The 22,935-nt window shown below is 44.6% G+C and overlaps 1 protein-coding gene across 4 annotated transcripts in view; it reads left to right on the top strand.

Annotated features, from left to right (window-relative positions):
• Nucleotides 1–22,935, top strand: part of KIF6 (kinesin family member 6) — a 352,942-nt gene that overhangs the window by 8,990 nt on the left and 321,017 nt on the right. For all 4 annotated transcript variants that reach the window (XM_053305319.1, XM_053305322.1, XM_053305332.1 and 1 more), the window contains exon 3: nt 480–554. In XM_053305319.1, the coding sequence (XP_053161294.1) occupies nt 480–554 (75 nt within the window). The remainder of the gene's footprint in view (nt 1–479; nt 555–22,935) is intronic.

Raw genomic sequence — 22,935 nt, 5'->3', positions numbered from 1 at the left:
GTAGAGTTCTTACTACAGGTACTTACTAACAACAGTTCTGATCTACTTGATCCTCTACTAAAATAACTTCCTTAACAATTTTCCCCACCCACTTCTTTTTAGAGTAGAAACTGAAAATAATCTGTACTGTTTATATGTTCTTTTTGATTCTAGGGATGCTTATACAAGTTCCTGCGTGGGGCATTTTGGAAACACTGATCCCCATGACAGTTGTAAAAATACAGTTTGCTTTTTCTAGGCAGTATCATTTTATCAGAGGATTTTATTGTACAGATTTTGTCAAAGCAGCAGTGTTTACAGTCTTTGGTGAATACAATAGCACAACAGCATAGTGTGGTAAAGACTACAGGGAAAACATTGTACTGGGTTATGTAAGTCCATGATATAAACATTGACTTAGTTACAAACAGGAAAAAAGGGAAAAAATGAATCAAATAGTGTTTTAAGTTTCTGCATGACAAATTGTTTATAATTTGCAGATTTCAGAAAGTTTTTGATCAGGAGGCAAAACAAGATGAAATTTTTGAGACCATTGCCAAGCCAGTTGCAGAATGGTAAGTTTGATTTAAATGATTAACTGGATGGATGGTTTTTTCTTCTTCTCAAATTGAAAAGCCCATTTCTGATTATCACCTATGGTGGTATGTAAAATGTGCATCCTCAGTGAATTGATGATCACCTGTGGTGGTGTGTTAAATATGCATCCTCAGTGAATTGTTTCTGTGCTCCAAATGGATTGCTCTAAATGTCATTATCTTGGGTAGGAGAATGGCAGATGATAATCAAGGTAGGTAAATGCAAAATGATGCATGTTGGGACAAAAACTCTTACCACATATGTGTTCTGAATTGGTCATGAGTTCCACGAATGAGATCTTGTGGAAAGTTGTCTGAAAACATCTGCTGTAGCGATGAAAAAGGCAAATTCAATGTTAAAAGAAAGTACATATTTAAATAATGCATAATTTGTGGAGTATATCAGTTGGTGACAGCTGGTGGAGCTAACATATTCAGAGGCAGTGTACTTCTCTGTTCCAGATTATTGGGAAAGATAGGAGATGACATTCAATTACTGTAACATACAAGTATTGTGCTTAGACAGAAAAAGGGCTGCCTAAGACAAAGATTATTATCTATCTATCTATCTATCTATCACATTTTTATACCGCCCAAAACGCGAGTTCTCTGGGTGGTTTACAAGACAATAAAAACCAATAAAAAGATTAACACATTAAAATTTAAAATGTTAAAACTATTAAAACACAATTAAAACACAGTTAAAACAATGGACCGGGTCTCACGATCAGTGAGACCTGGTTCAGCAGGGTGCGTGGGGAGAGCTGGCTAAGCCTGTTCTCCCCCCACACATGAACGGGAAGGGAGCCCTGGGTGGCCGGATCGGCTGCCCACACGATTTCTGGCTCCATGACAGAGCTGCAGGGGGCTGGGGAGCTTGGGGGCCGTGTGGCCCCCGGAAGCCCCAGTATGCCCTGCACGAGCAGAGACCCTCGGAGCTGGGAGGTGGCTTTTCGCCTCCCCTCCGGAGGTCTACTCGTGAGTAGCTGCAGCTACTCATGATCAGATAGCCCACCCGGGCTAAGGGGAGGAATACTTGAGTGGGTTACCCGCTCTAGAACCACCAGGCTTGCAGCCGAGCCTGGTAGTTCTAATGAGCAGCAAAAATTGGGCTAGCGGAGGTTAGCCCGATTTTTGCTGATTGTGAGAATAGCCCCAATGTCTAATTAAAAGCCTGGGTGAACAAATGCGTCTTGACTGCCTTTTTAAAAGTTGTAAGAGATGGGGAGGCTCTTATTTCAGCAGGAAGTGTGTTCCAAAGCCTTGGGGCAGCAATGGAGAAGGCCTGTCCCTGAGTAGCCACCAGACGAGCTGGTGGCAACTGCAGCCAAACCTCTCCTGATGATCTCAGTCGGTGGTGTGGTTCACAGCAAAGAAGGCATTCTCTTAAATACCCAGGGCCCAAGCTATTTAGGGCTTTATAGGTTATAACCAAAACCTTGTATTTTGCCCGGAAACTTATTGGCAGCCAGGGTAGATCTTTTAAATTGGGAGTGATATGGTCTCTCCAAGATGATCCAGAGACCAACCTGGCTGCTGCATTCTGGGCTACATACAAAGGCAGCCCCACATAAAGCACATTGCAGTAGTCAAGTCTGGAGGTGACCAGCAGATGTACTACTGTTCTGAGGTCATTTATGTCAAGAAATGGACGCAACTGGTGTATCAGCCGAAGCTGATAAAAGGCACCTCTGGCTACCGCCTCAACCTGGGAAACCAGGGAGAGGCCGGGATCCGGAAGCACCCCAGACTGCGTACCTGTTCCTTTTGGGGAATTGTCACCCTATCCAGAACAGGCAGATTAAAATCATCTCCTGAGTTCCGACCCCGCACAATAAGTACCTCCATCTTATCTGGATTCAGTCTCGGCTTGTTACTTCTCATCCAGCCCATCACTGCCTCCAGGCAAGCATTTAGGGAGGTTATGCCTTCTCCTGATGATGATTGAAAATTGAGAAATTGAGAAAAAAAATTGACATGGAGAAATAGATTTGGGTGTCATCAGCATACTGATCACACCCTGCACCAAATCTCCTGATGATCTCTCCCAGCAGCTTCATGTAGATGTTAAACAACATCAGAGATAATACTGAGCCCTGAGGGACACCATACCGCAGTTCAATTTTTGAAGAACAGTCCCTGAAGGACACTGTCCAGAATCTGCCCGAGAGATGAGTGGAACCACTGCAAAGCGGTGCTTCCCACCCCCAACCCCCTCAGACTCTCCAGAAGGATACTAAGGTCAATAGTTTCGAAAGCTGCCGAGCGGTCCAAAAGGACCAACAGAATCACACTTCCGCTGTCAATTCCCAATTGGAGATCATCCATTATGTTGACCAAGGCAGTCTCCACCCCATAGCCTACCCGAAAGCTGGTCTGAAATGGGTCTAGATAATCAGTTTCCTCCAAGACCGCCTGGAGTTGGGAGGCCAACATCCTCTCAATTACCTTGCCCAGCCACGGAAGGTTTGAGACAGGCCTATAGTTGTTCAACTCTGAGGAATCCACTGCAGGCATCTTCAGAAGTGGTCTAATAATTGCCTCCTTAAGGCAAGGAGACATCCTGCCCTCCCTCAGAGAAGCATTTATGATCTCTACTAGGCCTTCTACAACAGCCTCCCTGCCAGATAGTATTAGCCACGTCTGGCAAGGGTCAAGAGAACAGGTGATAGGTTTCACCATTCCAATCAGCTTGTCCACATCCTCATGAGTCACAGACTGAAACTGATCCAGCCTAAACACATAAGGGGAGTCACTGGACACCTCCTATTCAGACACTGCAGTAATTGTGGGGTTTAAATCCAAGTCGGCCTGAATACGAGAGATTTTATCCTTTAAAAAAATCATTAAACACGTTAAATCATTAAATAGAGTTATTAAATACTCTGCCTCTCAATATCATAGTCGAGGCGCCATGGCTCCCTGGCACCTGGGATTTGTCAAACCCTTGCTTATTTAAGAATATTTCAACACAGTTTGGCAATATTCTGAATAATGCACAAAAATAACATTTTAACTGCTTATTAGGTCATAGATTCAAAATTCAATTTGGATGGCATGTCTTTTTAAAAACCTAGGGTGCTAGATTATTGCAGATTTTTATGAGACACATCTTGTTCCAGGCTTCTTTCTTGCAGCGTGGTATAGTTTGGGTTAAGGCTAGCCAGCTTCTGGCTTCTCAAGGGGTCACTCTGTTGTCCAGCAGGTGGTCTAAGTCTGGGCATGGTTAACTCTCAAATAAAGTTGAGAGAGTGCCACCTAGGAAGAAGGGCTTCACAGTTGTAGAACACATGTGCTCAGGCATTTATTTACATTTCACATACTGTATGTACACTTTACATATTACATGCAAAATCCAAAAAGAGAGAGAACATTGTTGAGCTTCCTACATTTGGAAAGGATCTCAAGGGGACAACGAATATTTCCTTAGGACTGCAGGCATCTAATTGGCCAACAGTTAGCAGTCCCCGAATGAAAATACTTCATCTATCTGTAATTTGGGAAAGTAATATAGAAAAAATAATGTTGTATGCACATACTTCAATTATGTTGTGCATTTCTAGAAGTGTATATTAAGGCAAGTGAAACAGGTCTCCCCGCCACCCCTTTAGATGATAAAATTACTTGGTAATGTTCTTTCATTTCTCTTAAACAATTACCTAATAAAACACTGTGGTGCTAAGTAAAAGGTTCTTTTTGTATTTATTTATCAGAAAAGATAATGATGTTGCTTGTAATTGTTTGTTTGTTATTTAAAATCAATTGTAAGACAGATGAATAAAAGAATTGGTTCTTCTCATCTGAAATACATGAACACATTCCAAGTGAAGCAGCTGGTCTGTCTCTGTATGGCTGGTGAACTGAGCCAACATTTCTGCACCCCTGGTAATCACCATATTATGACGTGATCCATTTGCAGCAGCAGCATAGCCTCTACATCAGTGGTTCCCAACCAGGGTTCCTCCAGATGTTGTTGAACTACTTGCTCTGAGCTCCCGATGTTGTTGAACTACAACTCCCAGTACCCCCAGCCACAATAAATTGTAGCTGGGGATGATGGAAGTTGTAGGTCAGCAACATCTGGAGGAACCCTGGTTGGGAACCCACTGGATGGTGCAGTAATGCTCTCCTTCTCTCGCCCCCCCCCCGACACTCATGCCAGGGGGATGGTGGAACCATGTACTGTATGTATCTCATATACTTGTCTAGCCATCCCTCTCTTCCCAGTACAAGCTCTGCTGGGTCGAGAGTATGAATAACTTATACCGAGGCAAGTGACGGGGGCCTGATGGAAATATGGGTTATATGGTCCTATGTAGGCTGCAAAGGAGGTGCAAACAAGGCTCTGCTGAGTCATATGGGAATCTTCCAAATGTGGGTCCTCCTGTGCCAACTGTTTGAATGGGTTTGAGCCCATGTGATGATCAGTATGTGAACTGTCATCTGAATCTGTCTTAAGTCATATTGTAACTGATAACCTTAGACGTGTGTGTGTGTCTCTGTGTGTGTGTGTTTGGGTTTTTTTAATCAGTTGGATGTGTTTATGTTGGACTTTAAGGATCTTGTTTTGTCTGTCTTTTCCATATATGGCTTCATCTCCTTTTATGGGGAAAAAACAAAATATGTGAATTAAAACTGTCAGTCCACAGGCAGCAATAGCAATTGTTTTGTTCTTTCTGAACTATGTTGTAATTTAGCCCATTGTTCTGCTTGTTTCCAGATACACTGCTTGATTCCAAATAGTTAAGAACTTTTGTTCTGTTGTTTATAATTGGCAAGATGTTTTTGTTTGCTGTTAATTGCAGTTTTATTACAACATAAGTAACTGTTTGAACAAGTATGCTTTGTAAGTACAATTTAAAATCTCTTCTCCTATGTACATTTCCAAAAGGTGTATTTACAGATGTGCTCACATTCTTTGTTGTTTTCCACTGAGTAGTGTTTCAGCTCTATTTATTGATATTCACTCTGTAATTTAAAATGCCAAAATTAAAATTAACTTTATTCATTGCTATTTTGGAACAGGGCAGTTCTTCATAATGGGTTTTTTTTGTTATCTTTAAAAAAGTGCTTTAAAAATACAGGATTGGCATGCTAGTTAGGCAGATCAGTGTTTCTGCAAACACAAATTAACATGTTCCTGAGAGAAAAGTATACCAGTAAATGAAGGAGGTTTGCTGATATTTTCCAGGAAAGTAACAGCAGAAATTATCAGTGAAGTTCTTCAGCAGCATTCCAAGATTGTTTGTCATATGATCACATGAAAACTAACTTTAGTATTGCAACAGTATAAATCTAGAACAATGTCAAAACAAAGGAGAGGACATGCATGATGCTAATTAAAGGTTTCCAGTGATTTATTGGCTGGATGAAGAGTTGAATCATTTTTTCTATTTTTGTTGTCGTTTGAACAGTTTTCCCTTGTTCTTGGAATATTCCATTCATTTCAGTGATTGAGGCTGCAGTCCTTGGAAGTTTACTAGGGAATAAGCACCATTGAAATCTGTGGGACTTACTTCTGAGTAAAGTGCACAAGTCTATGCTTTCGGGTGGAAATCCCACCCATACTTATCTGAGAGTAAGCCCCATTGAATTCAGTGAGTCTTGCTTCTGAATAAGTATGGTTGAGATTGGGTATCTGCTGACTCCTGGATCACATATATTACTTCATTTGAGATGTTGTTGATATAATCAGAGTGCTCATTTTTCTCAGATGAGCACTCTTTTTTCAGTGGTGGGTGAGAAATGTCTTCGTGTGTGTGTGTGTGCGCGCGCGCGCGTGCGTGCGCGCGTGCATGTGCGTGTTTATGAGTTCTTGAGATAGTGGTCCAGGGCCAGAAGTGGGTTGTGGTTTTTTTGATACAAACTGAACTTCTTACAACTTGGCAACATTTCTTATATATGCAGCTATAGATAATCTTTTTATGGCACAGTCAGGAAATGACTTCACTAGCAAGCCAAAGGTTGCCAGTTCAAATCCCCACTGGTATGTTTCTCAGACTATGGGAAACGCCTATATTGGGCAGCAGCGATATAGGAAGATGCTGAAAGGCATAATCTCATACTCTGTGGGAGATTGCAATGGGGGTCCTGTATTTTACCAAAGACAGCCGCAGGGCTCCGTAGTCGCCAGGATTCGACACCGACTCAATGGCACACTTTACCTTTAAAATGTGATATGACTACCAGGGATGAAATAAAATTGTCTCAGGGGCTGGATGCCATCCATGGACCTCAAGTTAGCCATCCTTGCTCTAAAACTATTCTTTCTTCCAGTGTGTTTGTCAGCATCTCCATAACTTAAGTTTATGCGTACTGTGAGAACAACAATTTAGTTATTCTTGAACTGAGTAAAGAACTGTTTACTTGCTTCTATTGCAAATAGTTTCTTTTTAAGTAGATTACTGGCATAAATCCCATAGCAAGTATTGAATCTGGTACCCTGTGGGAGTCAAACAGGGATTTGGCCTACACACTACATGCTACCACTAAGCTCTGGTCAGGACAGAGTTCTGCCAGAAACAAGACAGTCCTACAAGAACCATCCCAAAACCCAACATATCACATACCCACAGACCCATCTTTGCCCTTGCATTCCATTTCTTTGCCTTGCTTCTTAGCCACACCCAGATGTTATCTAACATCTTTTCCATCCTTTGGCATGCTTTGTCTTTTCCTTGGCCCTTGCCAACCTTCGTGTTTGGCAGGACCTGGATCTGTCTATTAAACTTTCCACTTGATCACAGAACACCAAACAGTGGTAGCATTTTTCAGTAAAAGAGATAATGGAATTGAATCCAGCATGAAAGTCAGATGGTCAAAGTGACCTTATGACTATTGGGCCTGGTGACCATATGCCTGTCAGGAAATAGGACGGTCACAGAGTGCAGCAAAAACACACAGCAAGAACATTGGTACTACATTTATAAAATATGTAAGGTTATATTGTCTGGATATACCTCCCCCATGCATTTTATAATAGTAGGTATCTTAACTACTATGATCTGCCTGTTCTAGATGGGGTCACACTTCCCCAAAAGGAACAGGTATGCAGTCTAGCAGTGCTTCTGGATCCACACCTCTCCCTGGTATCTCAGGTTGAGGCGGTGACCAGAGAGGCTTTCTATCAGCTTTGGCTGATATGCTAGCTGTGCCCATTTCTTGAGATGAACAACCTCAAAACAGTGTTACATACATTGGTAACCTAATGTATGTAACAACCCGTTGAGGTTGTCTGGAGAGGTCTGTCTCCAGTTGCCGCCAGCTCGGCTGGTGGCCACATGGGGACGGGCTTTCTCAGTTGCTGCCCTGAGACTGTTGAATGTGCTCCCTACTGAGATACGATCCTCCCCATCTCTAACAATTTTTAAAAAACACTTGAAAACCCACCTCTTCACTCAAGCTTTTTCAGCTTTTTCAATTTTATTCTGTTTTTAATTTTTAGATTGCCTAAATTGTTTTAAGATTTTTGTGTATGTTTTAACTTGTTTTATGTTGCTAACTGCCCAGAGACAAAAGTTTGGGGTGGTGTGCAAATTAGACAGACAAATAAATAAATAAAACCAAAGTAGAAATGACGACTATCCCTTCTCGGTTGCTGAGGCCAGGGACATCTCATGGGTTATCCTCTCTCAAGAGCTCCAGGCAGGACAGAAAGTAAATAGTTAAAAAACTAAGCCACACCCACTAGAGCCTGAGGGGGATAACCCTGCCCCAGTTCTTTCTGTCCTCAGCAAGCTCCACGGCAGCGTTTTTCTAGCTCTCTCTATTTTCTGCTGATATTACTTCTCTAATTGACTTCCTAACTACAGTATTCCTTTCTCCAAATCCTTTTTTTCTGTCCCTGATCTTTATTACTTGCTATTACCTGAAAAGAAAAGAAAAGAAAGAAAACCACCTTTCTTCTGTTTCTCTCCTCCCCCCCCCCGCCCACTTCTCTCCCCCTCATCTCCTCTTTCCTCTCCGTTGCTTGGAGCCAGGCAGAGAGGTACAGAGCAATTTCTCCAACAAGGGGAAGAGATTGAGTGTTTTCGGCCTGGGAGGCTTCAGGGCTGTTTGTAGGCCCCATTGGCGCAGGCTGCTGCAAGCTCTGCATAGCAAGGCCGCTTTTCTGACCTCCCGAAAACCGCCCGAAAAATTCACCAGCAGTGAGTTGACGGTCCGTAATCGGCCATCTCTCATCTATGGGCCACGGAGTCCCCCCTAGAAGGGCTTGATTTTCCTGCATCGGTGACAGCTGCTCTCGAGCCGCCCATCCCGATCTTCGAAGGGGCCACATCGAGTCTCCCGCTGTCGGGCTGCGAGACTCGCACTACCGCAGCCCGGCGTGCCACGCTGCTGTAGGCAGCTTCAAGTGGCTGTGAAGAGTGCTTTCAGAGGCTCCCTATTGCCAATGCCCCACCAACCTCTGAAGAGATTAGGCAGATTGGCGAGCTGGCTAGCAACCTGACCAGCAGGGCAGTGAGGTCATCACAGGCATCTTCTGTTCCTAAGATGGCGACGGTTGCAAAGAATCCCTCCATTTTACCTAAAGGCGCCGGTAATGTAAAAGGGAGACAGTCTCTAAAAGGGCGAGAAAAGACTAAGACTGTGATTATGGTGTTTGGCCAGCAGGGGGAGTCTGCTGCAGAGACTGGGCCTAAAGAATCCAGTTCTAACTCTGCTGTTTTACCTAAGTCTGTGCCACCTGAGTAGCAAGCATGGTTTCACAATGCAATCATTGACACCATTGACCAGGTTAGGCCTCCTAAGAGGAGTAAGAGATCCAAAAAGGGGAGAAGGCATAAATCACCCAGTGTGAGTTCCTCATCTAGCGAGTTTGTCAGTCCTTCTCCCAAGAAGACCAAAAGCAAGCTTAAGCATAGTGAGCTGGGCAAGTTGGCTGGCAAGGTGGCACAGGACCATTCCTCTGATGCTTCCGATCAGACTCTGGGGGCCCTAGGGGTTTGCTTGCACCTCAAAAAAAAAAAAAAAAGTCACTGCAAACTCAGAGAGGCCTAATCTGCCTTCTGACTCTGAAGACCCAATTAATGCAGGGGGAGGTTTTGATCCGGACCCAGAGACTCCGTTAGGCAAGGATGACGAGGAATGGTCTGGAGGATAGGACACTGGTGATGCCTTGGTGTTACAGCGCCTCTTTGTGGCAGAGGACTTTAGCCCACTGATGTCCAGAATTATTAATACAATTGGACTGAAATCAGAGGCTGGGCAGAGTTCTGACTCTTGCGCCAAAGGGGACTTGGTCTTTCCTAGAGCACGCCCCAAGGACATGCTGATGCCCATGCCAGAGTTGTTTGTGGATGTAGTCAAACAGGAATGGTTGACACCAGCTCCAAATTGCAAGGCTACGTCCATGGCTAACAAATTTTATTCGTTTCAGAAAACCACTACAGATATGTTGAGGACACCAAAGGCGGATGCCCAGATTTCGCAATTGGTGTCGGATTCCCTGGTATCTCGAGAGGGTGAGGTTTCTCTAAAAGACATAGCTGACAAGAAGGCCGAGCTGTCATTTAATCGTGTCATGAGAACGTGTCCCTGGTGATTCGCACAACAGCAGCAGCATCCAGGGCAGCCCGTGCCTCCTTATTATGGGTGCCTTCTGAGTGATCCTCCAGGGGACCCAGTTAAGATGTGACAGCAACTATTAAAGATCCAGAAAGCGCAGGCCCTTATGGCCGATGCCAATCTTGATACGATTAGATTCTCAGCACAAGTGGCGGCTTCATCATTTGTTGGCAGACGCCACTTGTGGCTCAAAGTTGGACAGTTGGTTCTGCCTCTAGGCTTAACCTCACCACCATCTCTTACGACGGCAAGAAGCCTTTTTGGTGAGTCTGCCCTACAAGACATTCTTGTAGAGTCGTCTGATAGGTGAAAGACGATGCCTTCAGCCAATAAAAAGACTGATAAACAGCCTTTCAAAAGGCCCTTCCCTTTCATAGCTTCCGGCCCTTCAGGGGCCGGGACAGAGATACAAAATTCCAGAGGGAATCTTGGAATCGTCAGAGAGCACCCTTTAGAGGGTTTGGTACCTACAAACAGCAAGCTGCTCAGTCAAAGCAGCAAAAGCCACAACAATGACTTGAAGCATTTCAGGCTTGGAGGGCATTTGTCTCACCTCGCCCCAGCCTGGGAAGATTCAACCTCAGACAACTGGGTTCTGCAGCTGATCCATCACAGCTACAGAATAGAGTTTCACTCCTCTCCCCCTGCTGCTTTATCCCCACTCCAAGGTCAAAAGCATTCTCAAAGCATTTGCCGATGGTCCAGGCGATCCAACACCTCCTGGACATCGGGGCAGTAGAGCCAGTTGCTCTGGCACAGGAGGGAGAGGGAGTTAAAACAAAACAAAACAAGACAAACAAACCAAAACAACAACAAAACAAAACACTTCTATCCTATTTACTGTCCCAAAAAGGGACGGCTCAAGGAGAGCTGTTTTAGACTTAAAATTTTTTGAACAGATGGGTCCGCAGAACTCATTTCCAGATGGAAACTCTAAGAGCAGTTTCAGAGGCACGCTTTCATCTGGATGTGCTGGCATCTATAGATTTAAGGGAGGCCTGCCTGTATCTTCCTATACACCCAGAAAGCAGGCAGTACCTTCGGTTTAAATATGCTGGAAGGCATTTTCAATACAGCAGCCCCTCATGTCTCCACAAAGTTGTTGGTGCCACTGGTGGCGCAACTCCGTCAGAAAGGGATTCGTTTGTTTGCATATATAGACAATTTGTTGCTGCAAGCGAGATCTCTCCCAGAAGCAGAACAGGACTTGGCCCTTAACTATCGCAACACTCAAGAACCATGGTTTCATCATAAATGGAGAAAAGAGTCAATTGACGCCATGCCACAGGCTGCGCCATTTGGGGGTAATCATAGTTACCTTAGTGGACCGCCTCTTGCTTCCACCGGACAGGTTACAGACTATCCAGACAGAGATTCACCTGGTGCTAGCGAGTCCAAGAGTTCTCTGGCTTCCATGTCAAGACTGCTGAGCTTGATGGTGGCCGCACCGGACTCGGTTCCGTGGGCTTGACTTCATCTGCACAACCTCCAGTGGTTTATCCTACTTCACCAGAAGGCAGTCGTAAGGAAGTGTAGACTGCTTCTGAGGTTGCCACCAGACCTGCGTTGCTCTCTCCACTGGTGGTTCAACTCCAACAACCTGAATTGGGGAAAGACCTTCTCGGACCCACAGGTGTTCATCATAACAACAGACGCAAGGGACAGGGGCTGGGGAGCCCACTGCCTCAACCAGTCGGTGCAGCGGCTATGGAACAAGGAGGAGCGTTCTCACAACATAAATTGGGGAACTCCGCGCAATTCGCCTAGCGCTACTAGTATTCCAGGAGATCATCCAAGGCACCGACGTATTCGTAAAGACCAACAATACGACGGCAAAGGCGTATGTAAACAAGCAATGGGGTACCAGGTCCAGCTCACTTCACCAAGAGGCTGTCCTTCTGCTGTCCTGGGCAGAGAGCAACCTTCCTTCCCTGATGGCACACCATGTCAAGGGAGAGCTGAACCTGGTTGCAGACTGGTTAAGCTGGGCTGACATCCAGCTGGGGGAGTGGGCTCTAAATCCATCAGTTTTCACCCAGATAACAGAGAAGATGGGCATGCCCGAGGTAGACCTCTTCACGACTCTGAAGAATGTGCAGTTACCAGCGTTTGACTAGATTTCCATGCAGGGAGGCGATGGCAGTGGATGCCCTATCCAGTCCATGGCCAGACGCTCTCCTTTATATATATCCTCAGACACCTATGTTGGTCAGAGTCCTGCAATGGGTGTGTCTTCTTCAAGCAAGAGTACTCTTAGTGGCACCATTCTGGCCCAGGAGACCCTGGTTCCCAGAGCTCCTCCATCTGGCGGTGGAGCCACCTTGGGAGTTGCCTCAGACCCCGGACCTGCTCCATCAGGGTCCAGTTTTTACACCCGGATCCATGTTGGTTTCAGCTCACTGTTTGGAAACTGAGCGGCGAGTCCTCAGCCAACATGGCTACTCGGAGGGAGTTCTCAGCACTATCCTGGCGTCGCAAAGTCCATCGACAGAGAGAATTTATCAATATACATGGCGAGCACTCCTTTGCTGGATGTCACGCAACTCCGTTCTGAAGGGCACGGCTAAGTTATGTCATCTCCTGCTCTTCTTACAAGAAGGGTTCAAGAAGGGACTATGTCCGAATACCCTGAAGCGGCAGGTGCTGCCGTTGGTGGAGTTGCTCTCAGCAGAAAAGGGCAAAATATCTCAGTCACATCCTCACCAGCGTAGGTTCTTATGAGGTGCCTCACTGATGTCACCTCCAACAGTGCATAGGTTACCCTCTTGGGAACTACTTACTGTCCTCAAGGCATTGCATGCTCACTCTTTTGAACCTTTGGCAGCTATTCTGATCAGGGTCTTATCGTTTAAATTGGCCTTTTTTGGTGGCCATCACTTCTGCAAGGCTCATCTCGGAGCTGCAGGTGCTGTCTGTAAAACAAGTCATATTGTATATTTCAGAAAGAGGCTGTCAGGCTCATTCTGGACCCCTTCATGAGGCCAAAGGTGGCGTCCCCCTTCCACCCATCGCAAGATGTGTTCCTACCTTCATTCTGCCCCAAACCCGTCCATCCTGTGGAGCAGAAATGGCACAAGTTGGACGTTAAGCGATGTCTTAAGGTCTATATTAGACGCTCAGCCTCGTTCAGATTGTCAGACGCTCTGTTTGCATTCCATGGGGGTCCCAGATTCCTCGACCACTATTGCAATGTGGATTATAGCATGTATATCGATGGCCTACGAGGTTCAGAAGTTGAGGCCACCAACGCATCTCTCTGCACATTCTACTAGAGCAGCATCAGCATCAGTGGCGTTTTCCACTAATGCACCGGTTGAAGAGATCTGCAAGGCGGCCACCTGGGCGTCGCCTTCCACTTTCACCAAACATTACAAGATCGAGGATTTCGTGTCTGCCCGGGCAACCTTTGGCAGATGGGTCTTACAACAAGTTCTTCCTCACTAGTAGACCAGAGTGCTCCCACCCGAGCTAGACAGCTGTGGTATGTCCCATGAGATGTCCCTGGCCTCAGCAACCGAGAACGGAGCATTGGTTTCACTTACCGTGAAGGCTTCTTCTGGTTGCTGGGGCCAGGGACATCTCGGCTCACCCAGTTGTGATTTTGCGCTCTGGTCTACTTCTGTTGAAATGGTGGAGACTGACATTTAGTTCTACAGTTGGTTGCTATAATCTGTTATTCTGGAATGTTTAAACCTGTTTATTCTGACCTGCTGTTTCCTACTGTTTTGTATTGCCTTTGTTCTCTTATGTCTCGGCCCGAAAGAACTGGGGCGGGGTTATCTCCCTCAGGCTCTAGTGGGTGTGGCTTATTTTTTTTAACTATTTACTTTCTGTCCTGCCTGGAGCTCTTGAGAGAGGATAACCCATGAGATGTCCCTGGCCCCAGCAACCAGAAGAAGCCTTCATGGTAAGTGAAACCAATGCTCCGTTCTGAAGACTGATGAGGAATGCATCATTCCCTATCTCCTAGTCAAGAAAGCAATCAGGGAGTGTTCAGTGGGCTTCCCTGCCCCCTTCACTTCCATAGTTTGATTTAGTCATAATGTAGTGTTGCAGGCTTACTTATGACCAGGGTTTACAAATGACCTTCACGGAGTTTCAAACTCTAGAATGTGAGTGTGATCTTGGGTAGTATAAGCCATGGTAAAGCAAACCATGCAAGATAGGGTGGTATTGGTTGCATGTGAGTATACAAGGGAGGAAGAGTGAGCCTCTGGCACACACTCATCCCCCCAACCAGATTTACGAGATTGAGAAAGTTACCTCTGATTAAATATGTTTAGTCTTTAAATGGACAATATACTTTTACTAGGCATCTACATCTAATGAGTACAAACGGTTTTACATTTTGGATATTCAAAAATGAATTTGTTGCTTTCATTATGCATGGTGAGTAGGAGAATATGTGTCACTCTTCATTGCCTTCTCCCACAAAGAACAGCTATTGCCCATTATTCTTTGTTCATTGTCCCAACCATTCAGCTGTGGTGTGTAACATATCACATTTTCTGTCCTCTTGAGCTTGTTTTGTGACTCAATTGACTGCAGCTGCAGCATGTTGATTCTGGATATGTAGGTGCTTTTTGCTGGTATAGTAGGTTGCCGTGCAATTTAACTGGCAGACAGAATGATTTCCAGCACAGTGGCTGCATGAAGAAAAAGCTTTTAAAACTTATTTGTGCTACCTGAATACTGAAAAGGAAGATATAACAGTTTTCCTGTTATAGATCATTTAATGCTTCTGGTATTTGTAAATTCTTTGGAATAGGAGTTGTGATTTTGTTTTATGTTTACACAGTATTTGGAACAGCACATTCCTAGCCTGAATAAGTGCACTCTGTCTCATATATTTCAATCAGAATACTTATGACTAGAGATTGCAAAGTTTTGTGTTTCATTGTACTTTAAAGATGTGTAACCACAATAACTGTTTGTAACTCGTGTCGCCCCCCCCCCCCGAATTTACAAATTAAGATGCAAATGCCAAATATCTTTTGCTAGTGTGGATCTAAATGATGTACAGGTGGCCCTCATTTGTGGTTTCAACAACTGCAGTTTCACGTATCCTGTTTATCTGCAGAATAAAAATAGGCTAAAATCTACCTATTTGTGATTTAATTTGCATTTCACACAAAAAAATCTTGCAATTTCTTGTGAAAAATCATAGGAATGGGGTTTTGGGGGGGCATTGCTGGAGACTCGGAGAGCAAGGTACAGTGCTTTATCTCTTATTTCTGCCTCCTCCCAACTTTTTGAGCTTGTGTGTGTGCGTGTGTGCGTGCGCGTGGGCGTGTAGCAACCTAACCCCTGGATTCCCATATGGGTAAGGGTTTCATTATTCGTGCCTATAGGTGAGAATGAAACCCCCACAAACAATGAGGGCCTCATGAATTGTATATTTTTGTTAACCCGATTGAGTCCTGGAACAAGTATCTTGAAGAGGGTAGACACTGTCAAGGACAGTGGTCAATAGTAGCAACTAGTTTTATGGGAAAGATACTTTGAGGAGGGGATGGAGGGTGTTGAAGATGGGGCTCCCCCCATCCTGCAAAGTAAACTGCCAATAAATCCCATTGCCACAGCCACTCTTCTATTCATGTACTTGCTTGCTTGATAGATGGGAGGGCAACTGGCTTTTTACAGGAGTCCAGATTTGGCCCTGATGCCTTGCTGATCCCTGGCCTAGGAGCATTTAGTATGCTCCAAGATATGAAGCAATTCAGATCAAAATTCTGATATCTAGGTTTTTAAATATAACTTCATCAGCCTCAGAATAACGCTACATGAATCTGAAGCATTAAACAGAAATTAATAGTAAATAAATGTAGGATGTAAAATCTATTCTTGGTGGAAATGAAAATTGCGTGTACAATGCAGTTCCTGGCTGCAGTCCTACATCAGGAAACTAGTGTGTATCTGGCTTGACAGAGACCTGGCAGGCCCAGTTTCCCAAATAAATCATACAGCAGCTAGTCTTGGAAGAGTGGGGGGATCCCAACATTTGTGCCACCAACCATTAAACCCCAGACATCCTCCTCTGCTGTGCCCAGCCTCGTCTTCTACAACAGATGTGCAGGTGGACATGTAAGAGGGTGAGATAGTCATAAATGAGGATGGAACAGTTTACATCTAGCAGTAGCCAGTGGCAGCCACAACCAAAATAAACAACTGCACCTATAGTAAACTGGAGCAATACAGAGTTACAGCTGTGAGATTCTTCAGGCTATTGGTGGATTCTGTAGTGCTACTGGCCTCATTTCCTAGGCCCCCAGGGCTCAGGAAATCCAGTAGTCTGTGACAAGTGAAAAATAATACCTGACAAGGGATGTGCATGGAACTGGTTCTGTGCACTCCCAAGAGGCCAGCGGCGGGGGGTGGGGTTCCCTTAAGAGGCAGGGAAGTTGCAGAAGTTGCACCCACTTTTAGAGAGAGCACTGGTGGGGGAAGAGCGGTAGGACGGGGGCTGGAAGGTTGGCAGGACATTCCCTGCCTCTTAAGGGACCCCCACCCCCACCACCAGCATTTAAACCGGCTCAGACGCTGGTCCACAGAAATGGTTCGGTGCTCCAGAAAAGGCGCACCAAACCGGTTCCGTGCACCTCCCTATACCTGACAAGTAAAAACAAATCCTGATGAATATATTTCTCCATGTCAACCTCATTGGGAGAGGGCATAACCTCCCTAAATGCCTGCCTGGAGGTGGTAATGGGCTGGATGTGGGATAAAAAACTGAGACTAAATCCAGATAAGATGGAGGTACTCATTGTGTGGGGCTGAAACTCTGGAGATGAGTTTGATCTGCCTGTTTTGGATGTAATCACAATTCCCTGGAAGGAACAAGTACACAGTCTGGGGGTGCTTCTGCTTCTGGATCCAAGCCTCTCTCTTGTGTCCCAGGTTGAGGCAGTGACCAGAAGTATCTTCTATCAGCTTCAGCTGATAAGCCAGCTTCAGTCCGTTTCTTGAGATAAATGACCTCAGAACAGTGGTACATATGCTGGTAACCTCCAGACTGGATTACTGCAATGTGCTCTATGTGGGGATGCCCTTGTGTGTAGTCTGGAAACAACAACTGGTGCAGAATGTGGCAGCTAGGTTGGCCTCTGGGTCATCTAGGAGAGACCATATTACTCCTGTATTGAAAGATCTACACTGGCTGTCGATAAGTTTCTGGGCAAAATACAAGGTGCTGTTTATAACCTATAAAGCCCTAAAGGGCTTGGGCCCTGGGTATTTAAGAGAACGTTATTTATTTATTTATTTATTTATCTATCAGATTTATACCCCGCCCAGACTTATGTCACTGGGCAGCCAACAACAATTAAAACACATATAAAAGTTAAAACAATACAATAATTTAAAAACCATAAAATTAAACTAATAGTATTTTCTATTAAAAACCCGAGAAAGCTTTGGTTTAAAAAAATGGTTTTCAAATGTTTTTTAAAAATAGCCAGAGGATCATAACTCAGCAGGGAGCACATTCCACAATCTCAGGGCAGCAACTGAGAGGGCCCGTCTCTGTGTGACCACCAAACGAGTTGACAGTAACTGGAGACGGATCTCCTCAGATGACCTCAATGGGCGGTGGGTTTCATAGCGAAGAAGATGCTCTCTTAAATACCCAGGACTTAAGATGTTTAGGGCTTTATAAGTTATAATTAGTACTTTGTATTTTGCCCGGAAACCTATTGGCAGCCAGTGTAATTCCATCAGCAAAGGAGTAATGTGGTCTCTCTGAGATGACCCAGAGACCAACCTGGCTGCCGCATTCTGAAACAACTGAAGCTTCCGGACAATGTACAAAGGCAGCCCCACGTACAGCGCATTACAGAAGTCAAGTGTGGAGGTTACCAACAAATGTACCACTGTTTTGAGGTCATTGATCTCTAGAAATGGGCGCAGCTGGCGTATCAGCCGAAGCTGATAGAAAGCACCCCTGGCCAACACCTCAACCTGAGAAACCAAGGAGAGGTGTGGATCCAGGAGCACTCCCAGACTGTGGACCTATTCCTTCTGGGGAAGTGTGACCCCATCCAAAACAGGTAGATCAAAATTCTCTCTAGAGTTCTGACCCTACACAATAAGTACCTCCGTCTTATCTGGATTCAGCTTCAGTTTATTCTCCCTCATCCAGCCCATTACTGCTTCCAGGCTGGCATTTAGGGAGGATATGCCATCTCCTGAAGAAATTGACACGGAGAAGTAGATCTGGGTGTCATCAGCGTACTGATAACAGCCAGCTCCAAATCCCCTGATGATCTCTCCCAGCGGTTTCATGTAGATGTTAAAAAGTATTAGAGAGAGTATGGAGCCTTGAGGGACACCATACTTAAGCTCAGATTTTGAAGAGCAACAATCTCCAATCAACACCATCTGGAACCTGCCCGAGAGGTAGGAGCAGAACCACTGTAAAACTGTGCCTCCTACCCCCAACCCCTTTAGACACTCCAGAAGGATACTATGGTTGATAGTATCGAAAGCCACCGAGAGGTCCAAAAGGACCAACAGAATCACACTTCCTCTGTCAATTCCCAATTGGAGATCATCCATCAGGCTGACCAATGCAGTCTCCACCACACAGCCCACCCAAAAACCAGTTTGAAATGGGTCTAGATAATCTGTTTCCTCCAAGACCATCTGGAGCTGAGAGGCCACCACCCTCTCAGTTATGAACCCCACCACCCATTGAGATAATCAGGAGAGCTCCATCTGCAGTTCCCACTGGCTTGTTCTGTGGCTACTCGGTGACGGGACTTCTCAACTGCTGCCCCAAAGCTTTGGAACATGCTCCCTGCTGAAATAAGAGCCTTCCCATCTCTGACAACTTTTAAAAAGTCTTTAAAGACACATCTATTTACCCAGGCTTTTAACTAAATATTGCTTTAATAGTTTTAACATTGTTTAAAATGTTTTATGTTATTTATTCGATTTCTATACTGCCCTTCTAAAAATGGTTCAGAGTGGTTTACACAGAGAAATAATAAATAAATAAGATGGATCCCTGTCCCCAAAGGGTTCATAATCTAAAAAGAAACAGAAGACAGACACCAGCAACAGTCACTGGAGGTACTGTGCTGGGGGTGGATGAGACCAGTTACTCTCCCCCTGCTAAATAAAGAGAATCACCATGTTAAAAGGTGCCTGTTTGCCAAGTTAGCAGGGTTAGTTAGTATCTTAGGTCCAGGCTGTTTAAGAGAGTGCCTGCTTTGTCATAAACCCTGCCGCCCGTTAAGATTTTCTGGAGAGGTCTGGTTACGGATGCCACCGGCTCGTTTGGTAGCGACTCATGACCGGACTTTCTCTGTGGCTGCCCCAGGGCTTTGGAATATGCTCCCTACTGAAATAAGAGCATCTCCTTCTCTGTTTGTTTTTAGGAAGAACCTCAAAACACTCCTGTTTTCTCAGGTTTTTAATTAGAATTAATGTTTAATAATTTAAAAAACTTGTTTTAATAACTGTTCTATTTTTATTATGTATTTTAATCTCTGACTTCTAATTATTTTAAATGTTGTACAGCACCTAGAGATATACGTATCAGGTGGTATAGAAATATGATAAATAAATAATGTGCCAGCATAGCTCGAGGAACCGTCTGATGAGTAAAATATTTTGTCTGGCTGGTCACCTGAGCCAACATTTCAAGGCACCCCAAGATTCAGTGGCTGGCTGCACAGAAACAGGTGGTAGTGCTATTCCACTCTTCCTAAACGGCTTGCTTCATGATTCATTTAATTGGTAGATCAAAGCTATCCTGCCTCTGTAGAGGTGGGTGCATGTGCAATCGTCTGCTATGGGATTTCACCTCATATAGGTAACCCTTTCTGCTAAATGATGGAACTGAATATCTGGTTTAGAGGTGGTAGTATTGTCATTTCAAAATAATACATTTTGGTTTTTTCTCCCTTGGGAACAAATAAACTAGACTAGTAATTGTACTAGGCAATGACCTTGTGGTTAGGAAGCAATGATGTTCTGGAAGGAATTATCACTTTTGATCTTTTTATATCTCTTGGTTGACATGGAAAGCAGTGGTGATTGAAGCTCTATAACAGACAAACATGCACCACATCCTTATTCTTATTAGTGTAGGTGGCTTGATATAGAGGTCTGTAGGATCTATTTACAGGATGGTAGGGGAAGAAAATGCTCTTTTTGAATGTCACTTTGAAATGATTATAGGGTTTTAATTTAGCATGTTTGGGATTTGTTTTCTTTCCTCTTTCTAAGATTTTGTTTTTAAAAGTGATGTGTCAGAACTGCTTTCAGCTTTGGGACTATATAGATTAGAATTTGCAAGGATTTGTTAACTTTTCCACAAAAAAGGGCACAATATCCTACTGACATCAATTGCAAATTTCCCAAGCATTAAAGTTACTTAAAGATAGGTAAAATATGCCCAGATATTTTTCAGACACTTGGTAAAGTACATTTTAAACTGTCCTACCCTGCCCCGCAAATCACTTTAGTTTGATTGATTGACGGTCTTTGACCAAAAGAAAAAGAACAAGATAGTTAAATAAATAAGCTAAAACTTACATAGTTTACAAGAGAACTACATGATAAAATTAGCTAAACAGTTGACAACTAGCAAAATAAAAATTCACATCATAGATAATCTAATTACCCACATTTTCTTTATGCAGTCTGGTGGCTACATAGCAGAACCTAGCTGCTGCATAAGAAATGGTTGGAACTTTATCATCCAGCAAAATTTTTTCAAGAAAGTCATCAGAGTGTCCCATCATACTGTTCGTTATTGGCTTGATTAGTTGGTGCCTTGGTTCCTGATAAAATGTACACTTTAACAGTACATGAGCCATATTTTCAACGGCATCACCCCAAGGACACTTCCGTTCTTCATAGGCTAATTTCGTATATCTCCCATACAACAGAGCCAATGGAAAGGCATTAAACCTAGCTCTAGAGAAAGCCCAACGGAACTTACTAAAATTGATATTAAAGAGTTATGCTGCTGGGGCAAATCCCACTCTGGAGTATAATGGTTTATAGGCGGTAAGCAGGCTATTTCATTCTGCAAGGCTATGTTAGAAGTCTCTGCCGAACCACTCTATGGGCTGTATTCTCTCCCAGCTCCAGCAGAAAGGCAGTAGGTAACCCAATTTGGCATAATTTCCATCACAGCTTTTAGAAAGCTTGTTAAAACGTGGCTTTTTATCCAGGCTTTTACAGTGAGGGAAATAAGTATTTGATCCCCTGCTGATTTTGTCCGTTTGCCCTCTGACACAGAAATGACCAGGCTATAATTGGAATGGTAGGTTTATTGTAGCTGCGAGAGACAGAATAACAACAAACAAACCCTCAAAAGCCCAGTGCCCAAAAGTCAGCGATGGATTTGCATTGTAGTCAGGGAAATAAGTATTTGATCCCTTCACAAAAGATGTCTTAGTACTTGGTGGCAAAACCCTTGTTGGCAATCACAGAGGTCAGACGTTTCTTGTAGTCAGCCACCAGGTTTGCACACAACCCAGGAGGGATGTTGTCCCACTCCTCTTTGCAGATCCTCTCCAAGTCAGAAAGGTTTCGAGGCTGATGTTTGGCAACCCGAACCTTCAGCTCCCTCCACAGATTTTCTATGGGATTAAGGTCTGGAGACTGGCTGGGCCACTCCAGGAACTTCATGTGCTTCTTCTTGAGCCACTCCTTTGTTGCCTTGGCTGTGTGTTTTGGGTCATTGTCATGCTGGAATACCCATCCACGACCCATTCTCAATGCCCTGGCTGAGGGAAGGAGGTGCTCACCCAAGATCTGACGGTACATGGTCCCGTCCATCGTCCCTTCGATGCGGTGAAAGTGTCCTGTCCCCTTAGCAGAAAAACACCCCCAAAGCATAATGTGTCCACCTCCATGTTTGACGGTGGGGATGGTGTTCTTGGGCTCATAGGCAGCATTCCTCCTCCTCCACACACGGCGAGTTGAGTTGATGCCAAAGAGCTCGATTTTGGTCTCATCTGACCACAACACTTTCGCCCAGTTCTCCTCTGGATCATTCAGATGTGCATTGGCAAACTGCAGACGGGCCTGTACATGTGCTGCCTTGAGCAGGGGGACCTTGCGGGCACTGCAAGATTTCAGTCTGTCACGGCGTAGTGTGTTACCAATTGTTTTCTTGGTGACTATGGTTCCAGCTGCCCTGAGATCATTGACAAGTCCCCCCCGTGTAGTTCTGGGCTGCTTTGTCACCGTTCTCATGATCATTGCAACTCCACGAGGTGAGATCTTGCATGGAGCTCCAGACCGAGGGAGATTGACAGTTATTTTGTGTTTCTTCCATTTGCGAGTTATCATGCCAACTGTAGTCACCTTCTCACCAAGCTGCTTGGTGATAGTCTTGTAGCCCAGTCCAGCCTTGTGCAGGTCTACAACCTTGTCCCTGACATCCTTCGACAGCTCTTTGGTCTTGGGCATGGTGGTGAGTTTGGAAGCTGAGTGATTGCTTGCTCCTATGGACAGGTGTCTTTTATACAGGTACTGTAACAAGCTGGGATTAGGAGCACTCCCTTACGGAGGGTGTTCCTCATCTCAGCTCGTTACCTGCATATAGTGAAAAGACACCTGGGAGCCTGAAATCTTGCTGGTTGATAGGGGATCGAATACTTATTTCCCTGACTACAATGCAAATCCATCGCTGACTTTTGGGCACTGGGCTTTTGAGGGTTTGTTTGTTGTTATTCTGTCTCTCACAGCTACAATAAACCTACCATTCCAATTATAGCCTGGTCATTTCTGTGTCAGAGGGCAAACGGACAAAATCAGCAGGGGATCAAATACT

This window comes from Hemicordylus capensis, chromosome 1 (assembly GCF_027244095.1).
Source record: "Hemicordylus capensis ecotype Gifberg chromosome 1, rHemCap1.1.pri, whole genome shotgun sequence".
Taxonomy (NCBI): Eukaryota; Metazoa; Chordata; class Lepidosauria; order Squamata; family Cordylidae; genus Hemicordylus; species Hemicordylus capensis.
The sequence above is the reverse complement of the archived record's forward strand: the minus strand, read 5'-3'. Positions and strand labels throughout refer to the sequence as shown.